Source organism: Myotis myotis, unplaced genomic scaffold (assembly GCF_014108235.1).
Source record: "Myotis myotis isolate mMyoMyo1 unplaced genomic scaffold, mMyoMyo1.p scaffold_m19_p_13, whole genome shotgun sequence".
NCBI classification, from domain to species: domain Eukaryota; kingdom Metazoa; phylum Chordata; class Mammalia; order Chiroptera; family Vespertilionidae; genus Myotis; species Myotis myotis.
This window is the reverse complement of record NW_023416317.1, coordinates 43791464-43814024: the sequence shown is the minus strand read 5'-3', so window position 1 is coordinate 43814024 and position 22561 is coordinate 43791464. Positions and strand designations below refer to the sequence as shown.

General features: G+C 38.8%; 1 protein-coding gene across 11 annotated transcripts in view; it reads right to left on the bottom strand.

Annotated features, from left to right (window-relative positions):
* Positions 1 to 22561, bottom strand: part of RBMS3 (RNA binding motif single stranded interacting protein 3) — a 623837-nt gene that overhangs the window by 454775 nt on the left and 146501 nt on the right. For 8 of the 11 annotated variants that reach the window (XM_036332820.1, XM_036332827.1, XM_036332828.1 and 5 more), the window contains exon 2: positions 21121 to 21293. In XM_036332820.1, the coding sequence (XP_036188713.1) occupies positions 21121 to 21293 (173 nt within the window). The remainder of the gene's footprint in view (positions 1 to 21120; positions 21294 to 22561) is intronic. The other 3 variants (XM_036332821.1, XM_036332826.1, XM_036332831.1) reach the window with 1 other exon arrangement.

Below are 22561 nucleotides of genomic sequence, written 5' to 3'. Positions count from 1 at the left end.
CTGAAACTTGTCTCTAAGTGTGCCCTTGTGTCCCCCATTTGTAACACTGTTCATGCTTTAATTTCTGCCTCACCATATGCAAGGGCCATCTCAAAAGACACCCTGTTTATTCATACTGATTATATCTTTTCCACACTATTTTACGGAAGTTATTGTATGAAAGTTATTGATATGTTTTGCGTATGTGATGAGAACTTGAGAGATTTATTATGCTAGCAACTTTCAAATATGCAATACAGTCTTAACTATAGTCCTCACACTGTACATTACATCCACATGACTTACTTATTTTATACGGTTGTACTTTTGGATTCCCTTCACCCCTTTTGCCCATATGTACTTGTTTAATGCCTTTGCTATGCCACCCTTAACCCCCATATTATCAGGGCTATGGCAGAAGATATGCTTTACCGTGTATTTCTTTTTGTAAAAAAATATATTTTATTGAATTTTTTATAGAGAGGAAGGGAGAGGGATAGAGAGTTAGAAACATCGATGAGAGAGAAACATCAATCAGCTGCCTCCTGCATGCCCCCTACTGGGGATATGCCCACAACCAAGGTACATGCCCTTGACCGGAATCGAACCTGGGAACTTTTAGTCCACAGGCCGACGCTCTATCCACTGAGCCAAACTGATTAGGGCATCATGTATTTCTTTTACCACCTTCTACACAAACACTTGGTTCTTTAATAGAACATATTTATTTAAAGATGTAAGAGCTTGCATTTTATTTTTTATTTTACTCAAATACACATGCACACTATTTGAATAATGTCTTGGAGGTACAATACCCATTTTTTTATTAGCAAAAAATCTATTACTACGAAATGGCCATTACTTTCCTATGAGTCCTTCTGGTACTGTTCATAATCCCACGTAGAGTGAATAAAAAGATGCATGTGCTATATCCAGTGGCACACAGTGGATTGGATAAATTGCAGTCAGAAGTTCCCCAGAGTGAATTATCATCAATAATACATGCATATCTATATTCTATTCTCAGTCAAGCTCATTGCTGCTGCTGCAAATCCATTGTGCAGATATTTGTGCTCAGACTGTGCCTCTCCGCATTCAATACTCTCTTTTTGGCTCATGTTGCATTACCCTCTAGATTAGAGCAAATGACAGGGGGTGTGGAGTGTCTTCTAGAAAACATGTCTTTAAAGGGTCTCTCAATTTTCTTTTCTGAATTAAGCATGACCAATACATAAGGAGTGCTTTAGATGTCATATAATTTTAAAATAAAATGGACTTCCAATGAAAACTTTATAGTCCCTTTTTATAAAATACCCCATATAAATGAAGTTTCCTAATTCTATTCCCCACCATATACCCAATTAAAATTCAGCAAATGGTGACTAAGCATCATATTATGTATCAGTGATACATCATATAATTGATCATCTTTTTTCACAGACTCTTTATTTGTGAATTTACCTACTTCCTAAAATTTATTTGTAAGCCCCAAATCAACAACACTTGCAGCGGTGGTTTCGTGGTCATTTGTGGACATGTGCAATGAGGTGAAACACTGAGTTGTCTGATGCGAATGCTCCAGCTGAGGTTGAACAAGGCCGCACTCTGCCTTGTACTATAAACAAGTGTCCTCTTGGCGGTCTATTTAGTGCCACATTTTTCACATTTCTGTGCCTTTTCTTTCTGTTTAAAAAGGCCCTCAATCTAATGCTGAAGGGCTCTCTAGTGTTCCGAAGTGTGAGAAGGCTACACTGTGCTATTAAAATCAAAATAAAATAGAGAGCAGGCTTGAAAAATCCCCCAAACATACAAAACCTTGTAAGCCAAGTAAGCAAAACTAAATCTAGCTTATTTCATGAACATGAGTAAAACTTGGGTCATTTCTTGTAAATGCCTCTGATAATCAAAATAAACTTGTCACCTTTCCAAAATGAAAAGTGAAAGATAATCACTTGCAACCAATCCTCTGCTGTGCAAACTCCCATGGTAATAACCAATCACTGCACATGTTGAAACACTTCCTCATTTTCACTTTAGAGGCCATCCTGTAACATGCCTCTGAGCTTCATATCAGCTTTGAATTTGAAAGCTCCCAGTTTTGCCAGCTGTTCTTATGTGCAGAATATATTCTTACCAAATACTTTCTTTTACTGTTCTGGTGGTTTTAGTTTTGCTATTTCTGGATTTTTGGTAGCACCTTAGTTGGAAAATATATGTTATCTAACATATATTTGTTAGATAACTTTGTTCAGGCATGACTTATAGTACTGTTGGCCAAGAGTTCCATGTTAATGAATTAACAATTTATATTAAATAGGTATCTTTAAACAGAAACACGCATAAAACAAGGTTGTGTATTGATCAATTGATGAAAATGTTGTGATCAGTTTCGCAGAAACCTAACTGCATTAGGAGCAATGATTCAGTTTTGCTAACGAGTCAGTGTTTGCAGTGACTTTATAGAAACAACTTCTGCAAATAACATTAATGGACTGTACCTGTATACTTGAAACTGAAAACAGTTCTTGCTATAAATAGGAACATTTTAACTTCATTATACAATTCAATGTCACTGAAATTAAAATGTATGCAAATATGGATAGGAAACAGCTCCTAGTCTAGTAGGAGAGATGAATAGGTCAAAATGAACACAGAGTGGTAATAATATATAAATTATTAAATATATGTATATAATATATTTAATATATAAACAATATATAAATAATATATAAAGTGATAATCAATGTATAAATAAGATGGAATGGAACCACAGATGCATGTTGTGGCAAATACTTTTGTGAAAATTAGAGAAAAAATAAGAAATGCTCGATGCAATATATGTGAGTTGGTTTCTTAGGTATGAGTGGGAGTTCAGCAGATAAAGAGGGAAATGAGAGGGATAAAGGCTCAAACCCAAATTATCTAACTTTGAATTCGTGAACAAAAAATGCCACATGCCAATGCATTCGTTTGGCAATGGAAATGGATTGCTAAATAAGAAAAACACTCATGTCCAATACTGTGAAATTTATTTTTGAGTGAAGTATTTATTAATTAAACAAATATCAGATTTCACCCTTATACTATGCATGTGAGCTTGCTTTGTCTGAACCTGCACAGTCCTAAGGATAGTTGTACATGGTGAGTGACAACAATAATGTTCCTTGGCCAAATGACCAAATAAAAAAAAAAGTTAGCAGACCTGATTTCAAAAAAAGAGAGAACAATTTTTACAGTTGGCATACAACATTGGAGCTATATTCCCATTCTAGTTCCTTCATCTACATTAAGTGGTAGACATGCTAGTCATATACTTCATTCCAGAAAGTGATCAGATATTCAGAGTAAAAGGCAAGTTTCATAGAAAGTATCCTGCTGGTACTTGTCCTGTGTGGTGAGGCGGGAATCCCAGCAATTAAACACAATAGGGCCCTTGTTCCTCTGTGCCAATATTTTTAATAGATCCACCATTGTAGTAGACTTCAACTTTCCCCGGGAGAAATTACAGGCATCCTTTGAACGATGCTGAGAATTACCCCATGGCTATGTTCAAATTGTCAGACTTCACACTGAACCATTCTGAATAGCTCTCTGAGTTCCAGGGAATCGACATGGAGGGCTCAGTGCTGAAAACGGTATTATGGTGTCTGCTAGAGAACAGCGGGAAAATAATCCTGCCAGAGTTGCTGCTCCCCACTCCCACCCCAACAAAATAAGAGGGATGATTGCTTTCCAAATATGCTGTGCCCAACTCCTGCTAACTCCACTTAAATCCATCAGCAGCTGCAGCAACATGCAGATGGTGCCAGACCCCAGGAGGGGAACACCTACGGGGGGAAGGGCCTCCCCTCAAAAAAGCTGGGCTCTCTCTCTCCCAAAGGCCAACATCAAACCATCCTCAGGGTCCAGAAGTCCTGGCAGAAAAGGGAGCCTAAAAAGCCTAAGAAAGGAGCGTTTTCCACTTTGTAGGCACAGAGAATGTTCAGTAGGACCCTGCTCACCCATTGCTAAGGGCATCATCCTTGATTAGAGCTGTAATTCCTGAGCCAGTTTCTCTTCCCTCATCTCCTCCTGCCCATTTCTTCTAGACAAGTTCGCTCCCCAGGCCCTTCAGCCTCAGCAGTTCTCACAAAGCACAGCGCAAAATAGATGCCAACAGGGCCCACGGCAGATGCCAGCGGGCTGTCACTTCTTCGCCCCGGCTGGAGTGGAATGCCAGCAGCTCGGGTCGAGTCTGCCCTCTTGCAGCCAACCTCCAGTGAAAGCATGCTCTGGCCAGAGCCCCCACAGAGTAGGGCACAGTTGCCAAGTGGTCCCTTAGCTTCAGGTGGTCTATTAGCATCTTCCTCCAGGCAGACGCCGTCGCTCAAGACCCAGGCAGGACAACGTGCTGGAGACCACGCTTTCCTGGGCAAAGCCCACCATGAGGCGAGACGGGAGCAGAACCAGGGGAAGCCTCCCGGGTTCAGTTGCTAACTGGGTCGAAGGATCTGGCACCAGAGTCACGGCCCCACGCTCGCTGCTTGGATGGGCTGCAATAACCAGCTGCTTGTCTGGCTGCTCCTTCCCAAATAGCAAACTTGGCCTTGAGCCATCGGGCAGGCACCATGACTGAAGTGCGGCAGCTCAACAATTTCACCAGGCTGTGCCAACCGAGAGAGAGAGAGAGAGAGAGAGAGAGAGAGAGAGAGAGAGAGAGAGAGAGAGAGAGAGAGAGAGAACTGCCCCATCTAAAACCCCGGCCAGGTGTACCTACATCCTGCGGAAGCCTTAACTCTCAGTTTTTCTGGCCAAAAGCATTCCAGAGAAAATGGCTGCAAAGCAAAGGCTACCCACCACAGCTTTCTGGACGAATGGGTTAAACATCAGACATCGGAGATGAGCTAAATGTGGTGTCCTGAAAACAAGCGGCTGCTGTCCCTGAGGCTTCAGTCTCAGCAAGTAAGAAAAGCAGGGGTTCAAGAAGTTTTCAGTGTAAATGTAGATTTTTTTCTCCCATTTATAACCACATTAATAGCAAGATTGTATGTATTGGGTTGCTGTAGATCCAAGAATCCAAGAAAATGTATACCAATTCTAAAGTCACTTTCAGACTACGTGAAGGTCACCCAGAACAATGTACATTCAGGCATACTTTCAATAGTTTATTTATTTTAGTGGTTCCTTAGCACCCCGACTATATCTACTTTTCTTCCATTTAATATAGAATACTTGGTGTGAGCTGCTAGAGAAGGAGAGCACCAAGGTGTATTTCTCTCCATTTTCACTGCATGTTTACTACATGATTTGTAAACCATGACCTAGATCCCTTACAGAAAATCAAGCAAACAACGGTGGAGTTTGCACATTCTCCCCATGTCTGTGTGGGTTTTCTCCAGAGACTCTGATTTCCTCCCACATCCCAAAGATGTGCAGGTGAGGGGAAGTCAGGTGTCTAAATTGTCCCAGCCTCTGTGAGTGTCCCAGCCTCTGTGATGCACCTGTCAATGGACAGCCATCCTGTCTAGCGCTGGTTCTCATCTTGTGCCCCGAGCTGCTGGGAAAGGCTCCAGCCACCCACAACCCTGAACTATCCTCCTATGTAATAAAAGGCTATTATGCAAATCGACCAAACAGCAGACCAACCGGTCGCTATGACACACACTGACCACCAGTGGGCAGGCACTCAATGCAGGAGCTGCCCCCTCATGGTCAGTGCGCTCCCACAGGGGGAGTGCTGCTCGGCCAAAAGCTTGGCTCATGGCTGGTGAGTGCAACGGTGGTGGTGGGAGCCTCTCCCACCTCTGCAGCAATGCTAAGGATGTCCAACTGCATGCTTAGGCGCAAGTGGGCCTAAGCCATCAGTCAGACATCCCCCAAGGGCTCCCGAACTGCATGAGTGCGCTGAACAGGCTGAGGGACCTTCCTGAGTGCACAAATTTCATGCACCAGGCCTCTAGTATGTAATAAGTGGGTTGGAAAATCATGATCTTTCTTGTTTTTATAAATGTGTCTTAATGTACATAGAGCTCATATTTATTTTAATGTTTAATATTAGAAGACAGCTATTGTTATGTTGGAGGCTGTTATTTTTAGAGTTGACAATCTAAGAGAAAAGAGGTCAGTGCCCCTGACTAAATAGTCAGGTATTGCATGTTTTCAAAATTCTTGCGCACACCAGTGTTCCATGGCACACGGGTTGAAAATGACTGGCTTATGACAACATTGGTTTCATTTTACATGTCCTTTCGCTTAAAGTAGCAGTTTCCAAAAAACGATCAACAAATGTTGAGTACAGTTCGTCTAAGCCGAGTCCTAGTTTGCGCAGAATAGAGGCGTCACCAGGATGTGGGACTTTCATGCTGAAAGTGGGAAAGTCCGGGACAATCCAGGAAGAGTGGATCACTCTACCTATGAGGTGCTTGAAACAGTATCTGGCACAGAGCACCTGTAAAATGTCAGCTCTCACTGCATTGTCCTTTTCACTGGAATTCAAACATACAATGAACATGGATGCATTCATCTTCCACAGAATAGTGTGAAGCCATAACCTAATACATTCTGTCCTTTCGCTTTATAGCTAGAGTAAAACAGAGTTCACACACAGTGATACAGAAACAAGGACTCAGTGTTTCAAGGCCCTCAGCAGATCACTTTCTGCCCCAACAAAGTGAGCCTGGCATGAAGTGTTGTCTGGAAATATGTTTCCTTTCCCTTCCTCAGAGGTGTCATCAATTACTAGAGCAAGATGACTCCTCTTTTTCATTTTCAAACTCGGGGATCCTTTAACAGTTCTCTGATAACCTCATTTCTAGTTTTTACTTGCACTGCTTACAATTGTTTTCTGGTTTGTGGTCACAAATGCACCCCAAGGACACTTTATCCAGTAAGCACAAAGGTAATTGTAGCGATCACCCTGTTCACCCTGTGAGTGTGCCATGGTCCTCTGTTGAGACATGTAGATCCTCTACCGATTGTGTCTCTGGCTTGCCCTGTGCTGTCGAAGCAGGAATTGGTAAAACAGGTCGGCTTGGTATCTTAAAATTGGTTGCTTTGCTAAGATTCCTGTGCAAGAACCAGCAAGGTTCCATTTTTTTTAGGTAACAAATCAATATCGGGCTCAGTTGTTTTCGAAAACTCTTGTACAGGGCAGCAGTTACCCATAACCAAGGTCTATGTCTTGAATGATGGAAGGCAATTGTGCTTATGGAGATAGAGTCTAGAAGTACAGAATCATAGAACTCCAGAGCTGGAAAGGACTTGGGGTAATAATGTTGTGATATACCCTTTCAGTACAGAGCGGGAAATCATCGGATCACATGACCACTAGCTTCATGCAGGATGTTCATACTGAGAGCAAATTAATTTCAGTTTATAATGGGAAAATGCTTATAAGCATTATAAGCTGACAATACCCAATGCTTATAATACCCAAATGTATTTTGGGTATTAACTCATTTAATGCTCTTAACAACCCTAAATGCGAGGTGCCATTACTACATTCATTTTAGAGAAAGTGAAACCGAGGCCCTGCAAAGCAGTGTAACTTGTCCAAGGGCCCATAGCTAATAAAATGATAGATTTGACAGTGGAGCCAAGAGGGGTCTTCATCAAGATATAAAAAGAATAAGACGCTCTGTACTGAGACCTGGAATAACAGGATCTCTGTATTTTCCAAGAAAGAAGTCAACCGAAACCAAGTTTGACATGCCCTGAATTTATATATTGATGAAAGAATATTTCAGTAATTGATATTATTTAAGCATCTGTGCCCCTGATTCTAACTTTAGTGCAATTATTTAAATAAAGATCTCTCGTTAGCAAAAATATTTTTAAAACATTATTAAATACACTGAGGAAACACATTTAAGCATAGACTTTGTATAAAAATGTAGTTAATAAAAACAGATTCAAGCTAAAACCAAACTCATCTGGTTCTGTTCATTCGACAATCAAATCTAAGTGATATTAGCATAGCATTAATTTATGCACGGTAACTAAGATTACCAAAAATGTTTTAAAGAGCTTTACTATATTCAAGAGTCAAAATGTTTGGCATCAATTTGATTCTAAAACTTCCACTTTATTAGTAAAATGCATATCATTATTCCATATTTATACACTACAACTAAAAATGCTTTTAAATTGTTTGCATATCTTTTATTTTCCATCTTGTAGACAGAACCCAAATTGTATGTATTTATCTTGATACTTTGAATGTTTACAGTAAAAATATATCAGTACACAACAGATAGCAGCAAGATTGAAAATAGCACAAGATAATATGTGTTCATGGTTATTTAGAGCTAAAAAAGACAGAAGTAATATCAAAACCAAAATACTGTACATGCTTTGTTTGAATGCTGAACCCTTACAATTACAGGTGAACTCTACTTAATTTAGTTATATAAATGTGAATGGCAATAATGATTTTTGACATTGTAGAAGTGAGCAACAATAACTAGCACTTATTAAGGGTTTAATATGTATCAGTCCCTAATAGGTTCAAGTGGTCTAAATGACTCAACCAAGCCTCCACATCTAGCAAGTGGTTAATGAGAACCCACAACTGACTCAAAATTCTCTGCCATGCTCATGGTATGATGCTAGCTCCTTGTTTTCTTAAGTAGGGTGACTTTAAATTGTGAACTTCCTAGCCTATGATTGTATTTTTAAACAGCTTTCAGGATGACAGAAATGTTTTATATTTTGATTGTTGTGTTGGCTAGGTAGGTGCATATATTTGTCAAAACTCACGAAGTCCTACACTTAAAATGAGTGCATTTAATATTGATTTAAACACTAAATAGCAAATCTACTTACAAAAATTGCAGGGGCATATTTATGGCACAAAATAAAGTTCTCATTTATCAAGAGACACCACAGTGTTTGCGATAGCATAAATACGGTAACAGATAAGAAAGCAAAGCAGATGGTTTTTAAACTTTGTTTTAAGAATAAATTGCAACTATAACTTATCCTGGATCCTGTGATTAAGTAACATATGCAGATCATCATACTACTGCCAATTTTCTGATGACAGATACACAGAGGCATATTTCCAGGGAACACTTTTATGTGTGTTTTTCAATAGTCTCTTATATTGTGGTCCCACAAGTCATTTGGTTGCAGAGAGAAATCTGTAGGAAAATTCCAGAGCCAAAATAACTTTCAGCAAACACCATTCAATGAGCACAGATTACTTTGTGTTACGTGCAGAATTAGCAGTCAGTGGCATATGTGATCTGTTTGACAGCCGAAACTTTATAGCTCAGGCAAGAATAAATGGCTATGTCCTGTCTCAGGAGCAACACTGAGTGAGTAAGCAAAGTACTGATCTTATTTATGTCTTCGAATACATGTGACTCATGTTATCCTGAGACTTCCCTCCAAGACTCTCCTTGGGTTCTACACAGTAAGAGATCTTCATAGTCCCCGCATTCCTTCTTTCACGGCATGCTTTGTGTCACAACAACTTTGAGTGCAGTGTCTGAGATAAGATCCTGCTTCCTATATCTCCCAGTATGAACTCCAAGTCTACCTTGGAACAAGCTTTATAAGTCCAATAAAATCATTTTGATATTAGTAATGAATGCAGATTTGATTCAGTCATTAAATATTTATCAGTTACCCCTTAAATACCTGGAATTGTGCTAAGCACTGGTGTTTAAAAGTGAATAAGAGAAGTCTACTGTCCTCAAAAGTTTATAGTTAAGAAAGGTGTGAGGGAGATGAGAGAGATAATTGAAGAGACAGAGATGTAGATATAGAAATAGAGACAGAGATATATAAAGAGAGATAGATAGGTGATAGAGAGATAGAGATAGTGGTAGAGACAGAGACAGAGATAGATAGATAGATGATAGATAGATAGATAGATAGATAGATAGATAGATAGATAGATAGATAGATAGACAGAAAGATAGATAGATAGATAGACAGACAGATAGATGATAGAGAGAGGAATTGAGGGAGAGAGGGAAAGAGAGAGGGAGGAAGGGAGGGAAGGAGGGAGGGAGGATGAACCAAAAAAACAGTGGGAAAATTTTTAGAAAAGTTAACTATTTAGATATAGTTTGGGCACAAAGAAGAGACAGGCATTTCCATTTGGAAGGCTGGTCAGGTAATGAGCCTAAAGAAGGTCCACCAAGTGGTTTAGCTTTTACTCATCTACAAAGACTGTCCTGGTCAAGCTTGCCCATGACTTTAATGTTGCCAAATCCAAATGTAACTTTTCTGTTGGTACATTTCTTAACTTCTCACTAGTATTCAACATGCTTGATTATTCTGCCTTCTTGAGGTACTTTCTTCTCCCAGCTTCTATAATATCACACTTTTCTGCTCTTCTGTATTTCCTCTGTCTTGCTGGTTATTCCTTTATAAACCCCTTTTTTGGCTTTTCCCCATCTCAGAACCTCAGAATGTTGAGTTGTGTGACCACTTTTCTTTTCTTACTATATACGTACCCTATGTATGAATCACAACTAAAAGCGGAAACTATTAAACCAAATTCCTTAAACACTGGACTAGACAAGTAACTGGTTGTGTAACCTTGGTAAAGTACTTAACTTCTTTGTGTCACTGATTTTTTTCAGCTATTAACTGGGGGCTGTCATGAGCTATAAATTAGTTAATACATGTTCTATGAAGTACTTACATGTAAAATATTTAGAATAATGTTTAGCACATATTAGGTACTATATTACTATATCAATACAATGTATTTAAATGCCATTCATAATTTCCAATGTTGCCCTTTTTATGTATTTTAATCTAAACCCTGCTTTGAAATTCAGTCATATATCTAACTGCCAACTTGAATCTCATTTTAGATGTCAAAGAGGATCTAAAACATAACAAGACTGAGGAGAACTCTTGATTTATCTCCATCCAAAGTTACTCCTTCTACAATCCTCCTTATTTCATTAAGTGACTCTATACTCTCTCTAAAGTAGAAAGCCAAAATCTGAGAATTATCCCTAATTTTTATTTAGCTTAATCTCATTGCCATGTTCAAATTCCTCAGTAATTTCTTTCAGAATTATCTCTAAAACATATACTGTATCCATCACAACTAACTTCCTCTACCACACGATCCTACTCCAAGCCATTTCCATCTCCTTGAACTTTCACAATGGTCTCTTTGTTCATCTGCTTGACTTTCTCGTACTCCCCCCAAATCCACTCTCTATATAATAGCAAAAAATATCCTTTCTTTAAAAAAAGAAATAAATTAGGAAAAAAATCCAAAATCTGGGAAACAAAACTTTGCTGATTTAGCCCTGGTATAGCTCTTTTTTTCTTTTAACTTCATTTTCTTACTATCTCCATCTCTCTTTAGTTACTATTCTGTCTGACCTTTGTGTTCCTCAAATACATTAAGTTTATTCCCCCCTTTGGGCTTTTGTACAAGCTCTCTGACATCTGTCTGAAGTGCTCTTCTTCCTGAATAATATATCCCTGACTCTCTCGACATTGATATTCCATCTCAAGGTCACCCAGGCAATAGTAACCTCCTAATCTTTATATACAACCTCTTTTTCAAGGCATTTAAACCTTTTTATGGCATATTTTTATATTATTTTCTTTAATTATTCATTCGTTCATGTATTGTCTCTCCCCATTAGAATGCAAATTCTATGCAGAGACTTACCAGTCCTAAACCTCTCCGCAGTGCTTAGCAAATGGATGATATCCAATAAATACTTTTGATTAAATAAGCAAATAAACGATAGCAGTTGTGAAACAGAAGAAATGTTGGATATCAATAATATTTGTATCAATAATACAAATATTATTAACAAGTGAAATGTTGAAGAGAAGATACTTGGCTTATGAAAATTAGACACCAAGCAATTGGAATCTATGCACCTTGGGAACTGTTTCTAGGTTGGGGAGAAGAATGACTACAAATTTTTTTTTTTGTTTTTAATCTCAGTGACTGGATGGATAATGGTGCCATTCATAGAGAAAGAAACATTGAAAAGGAAACAAGTCTAGGAATAGTCTTTATAGGACATTGCGTTTCATAGCTCTTAAGATTCAAATTTGGAATTGTCCGGGAAATAATGAGATATGGATCTAGGACTAGAAGAAACATGTCTACACGAGCTAGAGATATAGATTTAATAGTCATCAGAAAAGCTGAAATTAAGTAGAGAAGAATAGATAGTTTTTGAAGTGAGAAGACAGGAAAACACCAAAATATTCAATAAGAGGCCAGCAGAGGAAAAGAAGCTGGAAAGAAGAATCTCCCTAAAACTAGGCAGTGACCCAGGAAAGAAGGACAGGATAACCAAGAAAAACGTCTTGAGAGTAAAGAAGAGGCCAACAGGGTCAAGTAACAGAGAGATCAAATAAAATAAGGACTACAAAAAGTCAGCTGTATTGACAATTAGAAGATCACTGGGAACCCTGAAATCCAAGATGCCATCTGAACTTGCCAGAGACCTGCCCCTGAACCCTAAGTTCCTCAAAATTTCATGCACAGAGACAATCTGCTTGGAACTCAACTTCTCCCAGGCCCCAGGACTTTAATGGGCACATCCAGAGAGAGCTGATCATTCTCTTTCCCATCCCTCCTTTTTCTGTGTGTACTACCACCAACATAGTAACCACAGTTAACTGGTGTGCTCAGTGATTTCATTTTTATTTTTCTCAGTTTCTAGGATAAATATGAAAAAGTTTTATCAGCTATCAGCTATCAGCAATGCAAATACATCGCTTTTCAAATATCATGGACATTCAGCAGAATCTTCATCCAAAGTAGTGAAAACAATAAGAATGAATGGATGATGAATCAGTGGGACAATAATTTGGTGGACGTCCTCCAAATGCTGATTATTTTTTTAAGATTCACTAGATTTATATTCCCTAGACTATAGTTAGTATGAAAAATATGAATATATATATGTTTAATAATGTGTCAAAATAGGAATGGCGTCCTGCTTCATCATCAATTAAATACAAATATTATTAACAAGTGAAATGTTGAAAAGAAGATACTTGGCTTATGAAAATTATGTGAGGAAGGAAAGTGAGATCCTACCAGGTGCATTCTTAAAGCACTCTTGGAGACCAGGGCTTTATTTTTCACATCTAAATCTAAATATTCCATTTGGTAATCAGAAAGCCCGATTCATTCTAAAATTGTCTTAATAAAATTTACTGTTAAATCTTATGATTAATTAAAATCAAATTGGCACTCCTATGAAATTTCCGGATTCTATGAAAGTCAGAGCAAGGAAGTTTCAATGAAGGCTAAAATTATGTTTGCTGATTAGTGTGGGCAGCATTGACTCAAGTGGTTCTCAAACCTTGTTCATATTAGAATAAGCTGAGCAAGCTTTTAAAAACTTCAGTGTCTAAGCCAGGGGTGGGCAAACTTTTTGACTCGAGGGCCACAATGGGTTCTTAAACTGGACCGGAGGGCCGGAACAAAAGCATGGATGGAGTGTTTGTGTGAACTGATATAAATTCAAAGTAAACATCATTACATAAAAGGGTACAGTCTTTTTTGTTTGTTTGTTTTATTCATTTCAAACGGGCCGGATCCGGCCCGTGGACCGTAGTTTGCCCACGGCTGGTCTAAGCTGACCACATACTAGTTAAATCAGACTCCCAGGGAGTGAAATACAGGCATCAGTACTTTTAAAGCTCTTCAAGGGATTCTCATGAGCAGCCATGGATTTGAGAACCCGTGACTTAAGCTACCCTTGTTCTCATTAAATTAATGCTGTAATGGTGAGGAATAAGGGCTTTGAAGTCAGAGCTGGGTTGTGAATCCTGGTGACTGTGTACACTTGGACTGGACCCTTAACCCTTAGAGTAGCGGTTCTCAACCTCTGGGTCGCGACCCCTTTGGGGGTCGAATGACCCTTTCATAGGGGTCGCCTAAGACCATCAGAAAACACATATATAATTACATATTGTTTTTGTGATTAATCACTACGCTTTAATTATGTTCAATGTGTAACAATGAAAATACATCCTGCATATCAGATATTTACATGACGATTCATAACAGTAGCAAAATTACAGTTATGAAGTAGAAACAAAAATAATTTTATGGTTGGGGGTCACCACAACATGGGGAACTGTATTAAAGGGCCGCGGCATTAGGAAGGTTGAGAACCACTGCCTTAGAGCCTCAGTTTACTCAATTATCACTCGGTAATTATTGTTCCCACTTCATAGGGTTGTTCTGAGCATTAAATAAGATAACATAAAAACTTAGCAGAGTACATGGTATGTAATACTAACACAATAAATGTTGTTAATAATACAGATAGAGACAAAATTTATTAACAATAAGCATTTATTAGTTACAAACTAGGTCTGGCTTAAAATATATAGTTAGCAAATATAACTGTACCTGAATCTGAATTAATATACGTAGCCAAGTGTCAGCTCCATGCTGACTCAATGAATTCAAACATCTAGCTTGGGCCTTTAAGACACTCTCTCATTTAAATTGCACAAAGGCAGGGGTCAAAGATCTGCACATTCACTTCCTACTCACACCTGCCACCACCCGGATTTATGACACCTCCAGAGCAGCTGCGTAATTTGAGTCCGACTTGCAGAAGAAAGCTCCTAATAAATTTCCTCGGGTCTTATTAGAGGGAACTTTTAAATCTCCTATGACACAGTAAGAAAGAACTAAAAAAAAAAAAAAAAATTCCAGTCATATTTTTCTTATTGACTCGGTTACCCCAGAGTGCATGACGACTTGTTTTCCTTTGTTGTATCTGAGCATTCTGACAGATTACTGTGACAAGGTTCCTTTTAAATTGATAAAAGGTTTGATTGTGTTGGTGCATTTGTCAAAATTGTCTGACACCATGTATAATGGACTCTGCACTTGGAGCCCGGATGTCACTTGAGTCAGCTCTTCCTACTCAGCGCTCAGTGCTCACCTTAACCACGGGGCTGGGTAAAATTCCAGATGAGCCTGGGTAGACCCTCAGCTGTTGAGCACAAAACACTCCTACTCTGTTCCCTTTTCATTGTGGGTGTTTCTTGTCTGTTGTTAAATGTTCAAGTGACATTTACAGCCTCAATTTCAAGGGAGCCATGCTAGGGCATCAGAGCTTGAGCAAGAGAACATTTACAGAGAAAAATGAAGGGCCGGGAGCTGCCTTCCTGATCTTCTGGTGATGACTAGAAATATGTCTGCACCTACCCAAGTGTTTCCCTTCTTTGCCTTCATTCTGCTTCAGGTGGCCTTAGCAGCATCGTTGCACATTGAACAGGACAATTTACTCTGCAGCTGTACAATGTAGTTACTAGCACTACATTACTTAACTATGTGCAAGTGGGGGCAATGTCCAGCTAGGGTTTTGTTTTTTTGATGTATTTTTTTGATTTCAGAGAGGAAGTGAGAGGGAGGGAGGGAGGAAGGGGGAAGGAGAGAGAGAGAGAGAGAGAGAGAGAGAGAGAGAGAGAGAGGGAGAGAGAGAGAGAGAGAGAGAGAGAGAGAGAGAGAGAGAGAGAGAGAGAGAAAGAGATCAATGATGAGAGAGAATCACTGACTGGCTGCCTCCTGTACAGCTCACACTGAGGATCAAGCCTGCAATCTGGGCATGTGCCCTGACCTGGGATTGAACTGTGACCTTCTGGTTCATAGGTCGATGGTCAACCACTGAGCCATGCGGGCCAGGCTAGCTAGGGCTTTCTAAGAGCATTATACTTGTTAAAATTGATAAGTCATGAAAATGATTAGATAAAAGGTATTGTTCACATGGAAAATATAAACACATTAATGAATTTTCTTTACATTTATAATTCTGTCCATTATGTTAAATGTGTGGTTTTATTTTTTAGAGTAATTTCAATGTGTTTCAAGGGAATGTTTACAACTTTCCAATTTCTTTGACGGAGGAAATATAGCTTAATATGTGAAAAGTAATTATACTACAAAAATTTTATTTCATCCAAAAATGTTGCGATATCCTCAATTGATTAAGGCAAATCTATCTTCCTCCACATCAATCTCCTCTTCTTGAAATAAGCATAAAAGGCATATAAGTATTGCACCCATAGCCTCCAACTGATAACAATTCCCTGAACATAATTGTATAATCAACTGAAGTGTTAGTTTTCATTATACAGCTGACCCTGGAACAACATGGGTTTGAACTGCACAGGTCTACTTATACATGGAAGTTTTTCAATAAACATACTGGAAAAATGTTTGGAGATTTTCTTACTACTACTGAAGCAATCATATCAATTATTCTAGACTACCAAAAAGCAATCATATTGCTGCTTCTTGGTTATCAATGCAAGGATCATTAAACCTGTAAATAAACACGAATTTCTTTCTCACAATACCTTTTCATTTTTGATGTCTCTTGTTAGTTATACATATAACATTTACAGTGTTTTGCATTATAATGACAATATTGATACAGATACTGACAGATACTTTATCTTGTGAACAGATGTTATAAATTTATGGTATCGATAAATACAGTAAAGTACTATAAATGTATTTGCTCTTCCTTATGACTTTCTTAATATATTAATAACATTTCTCCTAGCTTACTTTATGGTAAGAATAAAGTATATAGTACATATAACAAACAAAATATGTGTCAATTGACTATGTTATGGTAAGGCTTCTGGTCAACAGTAGGCTATTAGTAGGTAAGTTTTGGGGAAGTCTAAAGTTGTATGTGATATTCGACTTCATGGTGGGAGTCAGTGTCCCTAACTCAAAGTTGTTCAAGGTCCACTGTATTTGCCTTTAGTGCTTTTAATATTGTAGCCACTCAATATTTAATATTATATTGATGACCCACTCATGACTAGGTAAGAAAAAGAGACTAAAAATCAATGATTTGGGTCCTATTTGGTGCTACTTCATTGTTTCTTTTTGGAGTTCATTTCGTTGTCTCTTAAGTCCTTGCTTTTTAATAGGAAAATAAATGCGTATGAAAAAAAGACATCTTTCACCATACATAATTGTTCCAACATCACAATTATTAAGTCTCATGCCTGCTTCTCTAATCATAACTTATTTTTCTACCAGATCACTTTTCACCTATTCTTACTCTGACTGTTCCCTGATCACATGGGATCCTTTCTTTCCACTATGCAGTTGGTGTTACCTTTTTGAAACAAATTCTGTTACCTTCCTGTTTGCGATAATTTAGTGATCTTCTCCATTGCTCTTAGGGTAAAACAAAGCTCCTAACCTGATGTACAAAGGGATCATCACCTTATTCCTCTCCATGTTTCTAGTTCATACTGCTCCTTACTCCAACTCCTTCTCTCTGCTATAACCACATTGGCCTTGTTTCCAACCCTTTATGCTTGTCATGCTGCCTCCAGCCAATAGCCCTACACACATGAAGTTCCTTCCACCAGGAATGTCCTTCCTGTCCTTCCTCACTTAGTGAAACCTCTTCCTCCTTCTGATCTTAGCTCAACTGCCACTTCCTCAGAGATGCCTTTGCTCATTGTCCTAACTAGGTACCCTCCCATGTTGCAAAGACTCTTAGTTCCATGCTCCTTTGTTGTATGTATAGTTGCAATTTCATATAAAATTATATAACTATTTAACTGACATCCTATTTTGTCGAGGAAAACATATGCTCTGCTATAGCAAGGCCCTTCTCTCCATGTACTCACCACTGAATCTTCAGCCCACTGTTTGGTATGCAACAGAGGTACTCTAGAAATACTGCTTGATTGAGAACACAATAAAGTTCCTTGAGAATTTTCAAGGTGAAGACATTATAAGGCATTTCCTACAAGACACACAATGCAATGTATTCATCCAAAACATAGTTGTAACTAGAGATTTTCCATGGAGTGAAGTCATTCTTCATGTCTATTAGTTTTCAGTCTTGCAATATAAACATAGGAGATTTGATGATGAATGTGAATGGGATACTTTAACAGAATTTGCTCTCAGAATATTCATGGTGAAATAATGCAACTGCTTTTCTTTAATATAATTTCCTTGCTGTCCATTAGTATTAACATGAATATTGCATTCAAATATAGATAATTCGATATATCTATGCCATTTTTGTATATCTCTATTTTCCATCATTTCATTACTATGGATACTAGCAAATATTGCATTTTCTATATTATAAGATACCATTAACTCTAAAGTACGTACAATTTCATAGGAATAAATATGGAAAGTTGATCCTGATATCAAGTTCATTTAAACCAATAAATATTCTATTTTTTATAGATGAAATTATTTTAAAATTCTGGATGAGTAATCCCAATGCAAAATGACTTGCATCTTTAGAAGACTGCTCATGTAAAACAGTAATGAGCAATGGAAGAAACCAACACTACAAGCGAGGACATAGGACTTGACACATGACCTGCATTCGTCTTGTAGCAAAGGCATCTCCAGCCATCAGGTCAGATTCATGCAGCTATGTCAATTTAGTCTGTAGTCTAACCATTCTGCAAAGGGGGACTGGTTGAAAGATACAAAAGGTGGCCCAGAGCAGGTTTTGTTGCTAATTAATGAAGGGCTCAATAAAATAAGAGGATTTTAGAATGAAAAAAAAAAGTTTAAAAGATTATCGAGTTCAAACACATTGTTTTCTCCATGGGGAAACTAAAGTGAAGAGGGGAGAAATCCTTTGTCTAAGGCCACTACTCAGTTGATGGCACAGCCAGGACTGAAACCCAGACCCCTTAGTGCACAGCTATTTCTATTACATCCCACTGCCCGATCACATTCGTTCTATAAGATTCTCGAGGAAAATGAATCTAAGCAATAAACCCCAGGTCTAGACCACTTCAGTAGCTGGAAAACCCATAAACATTTTTACAGTAACATTAGAATGAGCCACATCTTATTAGCTAGCAAAAATTAATATGAACATGTAACCATTACCCTCTGTGCTCTTAGCATTCTTTACATTTCTCAAATGCACACAAGAAATATAAACAAAACTTCTTTTCTCAAAAATAATGTTTCTGTGTCACTAAATCTCTTTGCTAAATTAAAAACGCCAATACAGGCATTTAGGGAACACTTTCCATTTATTCATTTCTGGCAACATTTTTTTTTTCCAGAAATGGATACCGACACAAAATTTCATAGTATAATGCTCTATCAGTGGTATATGCATAAACCAGCTTTCCAAAAAATAAAAAGAGATAAAAAAAAAAAGTTAAATGCCTGATTTGTAAGGCTCCCTTATTCCTGTGATACAAATACTCCCACCATGGCCAACTTCAAGATACTGAGTCTGAAACAAATCACTCACAGATTTCCAGAACATTTAACAAGTGGCTCTAGTGCAGTAATCATAGGCAGCCCTCCCACACCACTGATACTACAGGGTAACCTACTCTTCTAAGAGGAAATTGAGGCTCAAAGAGGATCCATGATCTGCCTCAAGATCATAGAGAGGCTGTGTAGGTTGTAATGCACAGAGGTCCAACTCGATGACCGGCATATATTAAGTGAAACTTGATGCATTAGAAATAGTCAGTGGTCTTCATACTATTACAGAGAGAAGTATATCCCCCCGAAAAAACAGCAATATCAACAACACCACCAGGGAACCCATGAGAAATGCATATGCTTGGGCCCCAAACCTAGTGAATCATAATTTCTTGGGCCCCAGAAATCTATGGTTCAACGAATGCTCTGACTTGTATGGGAAACAATCTTTCTGTATTATCCAATAATTCTTCTTTTTATGAATGAGACTCATATACAGAACAGTTAATAGCTACCCTTCTTTTTCACATAGGATTCCATTGAGGAGATACTTCATCTGAAGCTGCAATCTTTCACATTTTCAAAGCTCTTACTTTTCAAAATGGCTTACATCTTTCTAACAGCAAGAACAAAAGAAAAGTGAGTGATTTACCCTCCAATTCTCAACCTCAACATTTTATAGACCAAAACCTAACATATTCATATGTCTTAGCCCTGGCACATTTCATTTCCTTTTTAAAACTGCTTCTAAGTAAATTTTTTTCCAAAGTGCCCCCTCCCTAATCCACATACTGCCTAGTCAATTGGTTATATAGTAACATTATTTGTGTTTTGGTTTATCTGCCACTTCCTGTTGTTTTGCTATTTGTTCTCAATCTCAAAAAAAACACACACCAAAAAACAACAAAAAAAAACAGAACAAAGGCAAATAAATACTGCCTGCTTTGTTTTCCTCTTCCAATATTTTAGAGGTTGGAAAATTTACAAAATAAATATCCTCTCAACCTTCTTGTAAAAGGATTGCAAAAGAGAAAAAGAACAATTGAGTAATAGTTTCCCCTAATTTAAAAATGCCCAGCTAAGGCACAATCAAATCACAAAACAGGGGGCTGACAGGACTTTGAAAATCACCAGACAATAACCTACAAGTACTGTTCTATGATTCTTAATTCATTACCCAGCATTACTGTGATTTGGAAGGTAAATTTAAATAGCTTGATTTATTGTCAGAGAAATAAGACAGTTGATAATATGTGTTGGTAGATAATGGAGTAACAGAAATATTTTGGAAGGGCGTTTAATCATTACCACATTTCCTAGAAAATACAAAGCTACTTGGCGAGTGTAGCTCTTGGCCTTGGTGGAAAGTAGATTCACTGGACTTGGAAATAGATGTCTTTAATGAAACTAGAGCATTTGCCTTACAATTCTCCAATTACTTGATTCCCATTGAATTGAGATTTACAAGCACTGGCCAGGAAGTTTGCAACACAGGAGATAACCATGCTGAAATCTATCACTTCTTCTGAGTTTTTGAGATTTCCCCACTAATACTTCTGGGCGGGGGAGGGGGGGGGAGGGGAGGAGTAAGCTTTTTTTTCTTTCTTTTTTTTTTTTTTCTCATGAGATTCATCATGGACTCCACCAACCACAAGGTTTCAGGGCCCAACTCAATGCTTGCCCATTATCTTCCTAGTCAATACATGCACACCCGGCCAGCACTCCCATATATATCTGCTCAAGAATCCCCACTTCATACTATAAACAAATTCATTCCCTAAAGTAAGCTGGACTTAGATCTCAAATTTAAATCCCTTCAGACAACAGCATCTTCCTCACTGAGACACCAGTGGATGGGAGGATGGGGTACAAGAGCCAAGGCCGGCGTGGTCAGAGCCCACATGGGCGAGCATGTGGGTGAGAAAGGCGCAGAGCAGAAGGGCACTTACGGTTGGCACAGCTTGATTAGGTCCTGGTCAGTGGTGCCTGGTGGGAGGCCTCGAATGTACAGGTTGGTTTTACTCAACTGTTCCCCGCTGCTGTTGCTGCTGCTGTTGTTGCTGCTGCTGTTTGTGCTGGGGCTGGGAGGAGCCATGGGGTGGGGAGCTGGTGCATAGGACTGCTGGAAACAGAAAAGGCTGTTACTGGAAAAACAAAGCCAGCACCTATTCCCAGGCCAGCAGAGCACCTCGAAAGCAATGCAAGCGTCTCGGCCTCTCGGATCCACACATGCACACACATACTTATATACATCACGACTCTGTGGACTTCTGAGAACAAAAGATGCCGTCTCCCCTCTCTGGCCCTGCATTTGGATCAGCGTGAGCTTGCTATAAATGGGACATAATGAAGTTCCCAGGGGCTCCTGACAGCAGCCTATGGCTTCGGAGTCTGTCCACTGTGACTTTCCTTAGAGACCTCTAAGGTAGCATGTTATCTCCTTCTCTGGCAAAAGAACACAACTCACTCTTGACACCAAAGCTCTGCCCAGCGCATGTTCAATAGCCAACCATCTTTGGTTTGCCTCTAACTCTCTGTTCCTTCCTTTCCTCCAAAGCAACTCCCGTAGAGTGTTTCCTCCGCATTACTCTCCAGCACAATTCCTGATACAAAGAAATCACTCTGTGAGTGGTGATTCTATGAGTAAACAAGCAAATGAATGAATCTATCTGATCTCTTCTCCCCTCCCAAACCTGCTTCTTCCTGGGGAAAAAGACTTTGTTAGCAAGACTCAGCCACCATTCTCTCCCTTCAGTCAAGGTCCCCTTTATTTCACTCTAACCCAGGATCTCAACCTAAGCACTATTGATAACGTGGACAGGACACTTCTTTTTTTGGAGGGCTGTCCTGTTCATTAGAGGGTGGTAGCAGCATCCTTGGCCTCTACCCACCAGATTTTAGCAGCACCTATCCCCCAATTATGGCGACCAAAAATGTCTTCACACACTCATGAATGTCCCCTGGGAGTAAAATCTCCCCCAGCAGATGACTCCTTTAAACTGTCAGACTCTTTCTGAGAAATTGGAAATGATAAAATGACCTCCAGCAACTTAAGATATACAATGTGAGGGTCTTTTTAATTATACATGCCAAAATAAGTAGATATATTACTCATTATACTTTATTGCTTTTTCATACAGGCATATCATCAGAAATTCTAAAGTTGCACTGACTGCCTGGGTTGAAGTCCCTGCTGCATCTCTTATGGACTCTGTGACCTTTGCATCGTGCCTTAGCCTCCCTGAGACTCAACGTTCTCATTCATGTGAGGAGGATAGAAATAGTACTCCCCCGTGTCATAGGGTTCTTACCAAAACTCAGTGAGCTAATGCAACCAAAATGGCTCCTGGAAATTAGTAAGTATACAATAAATGTTAACGATAAAAACAA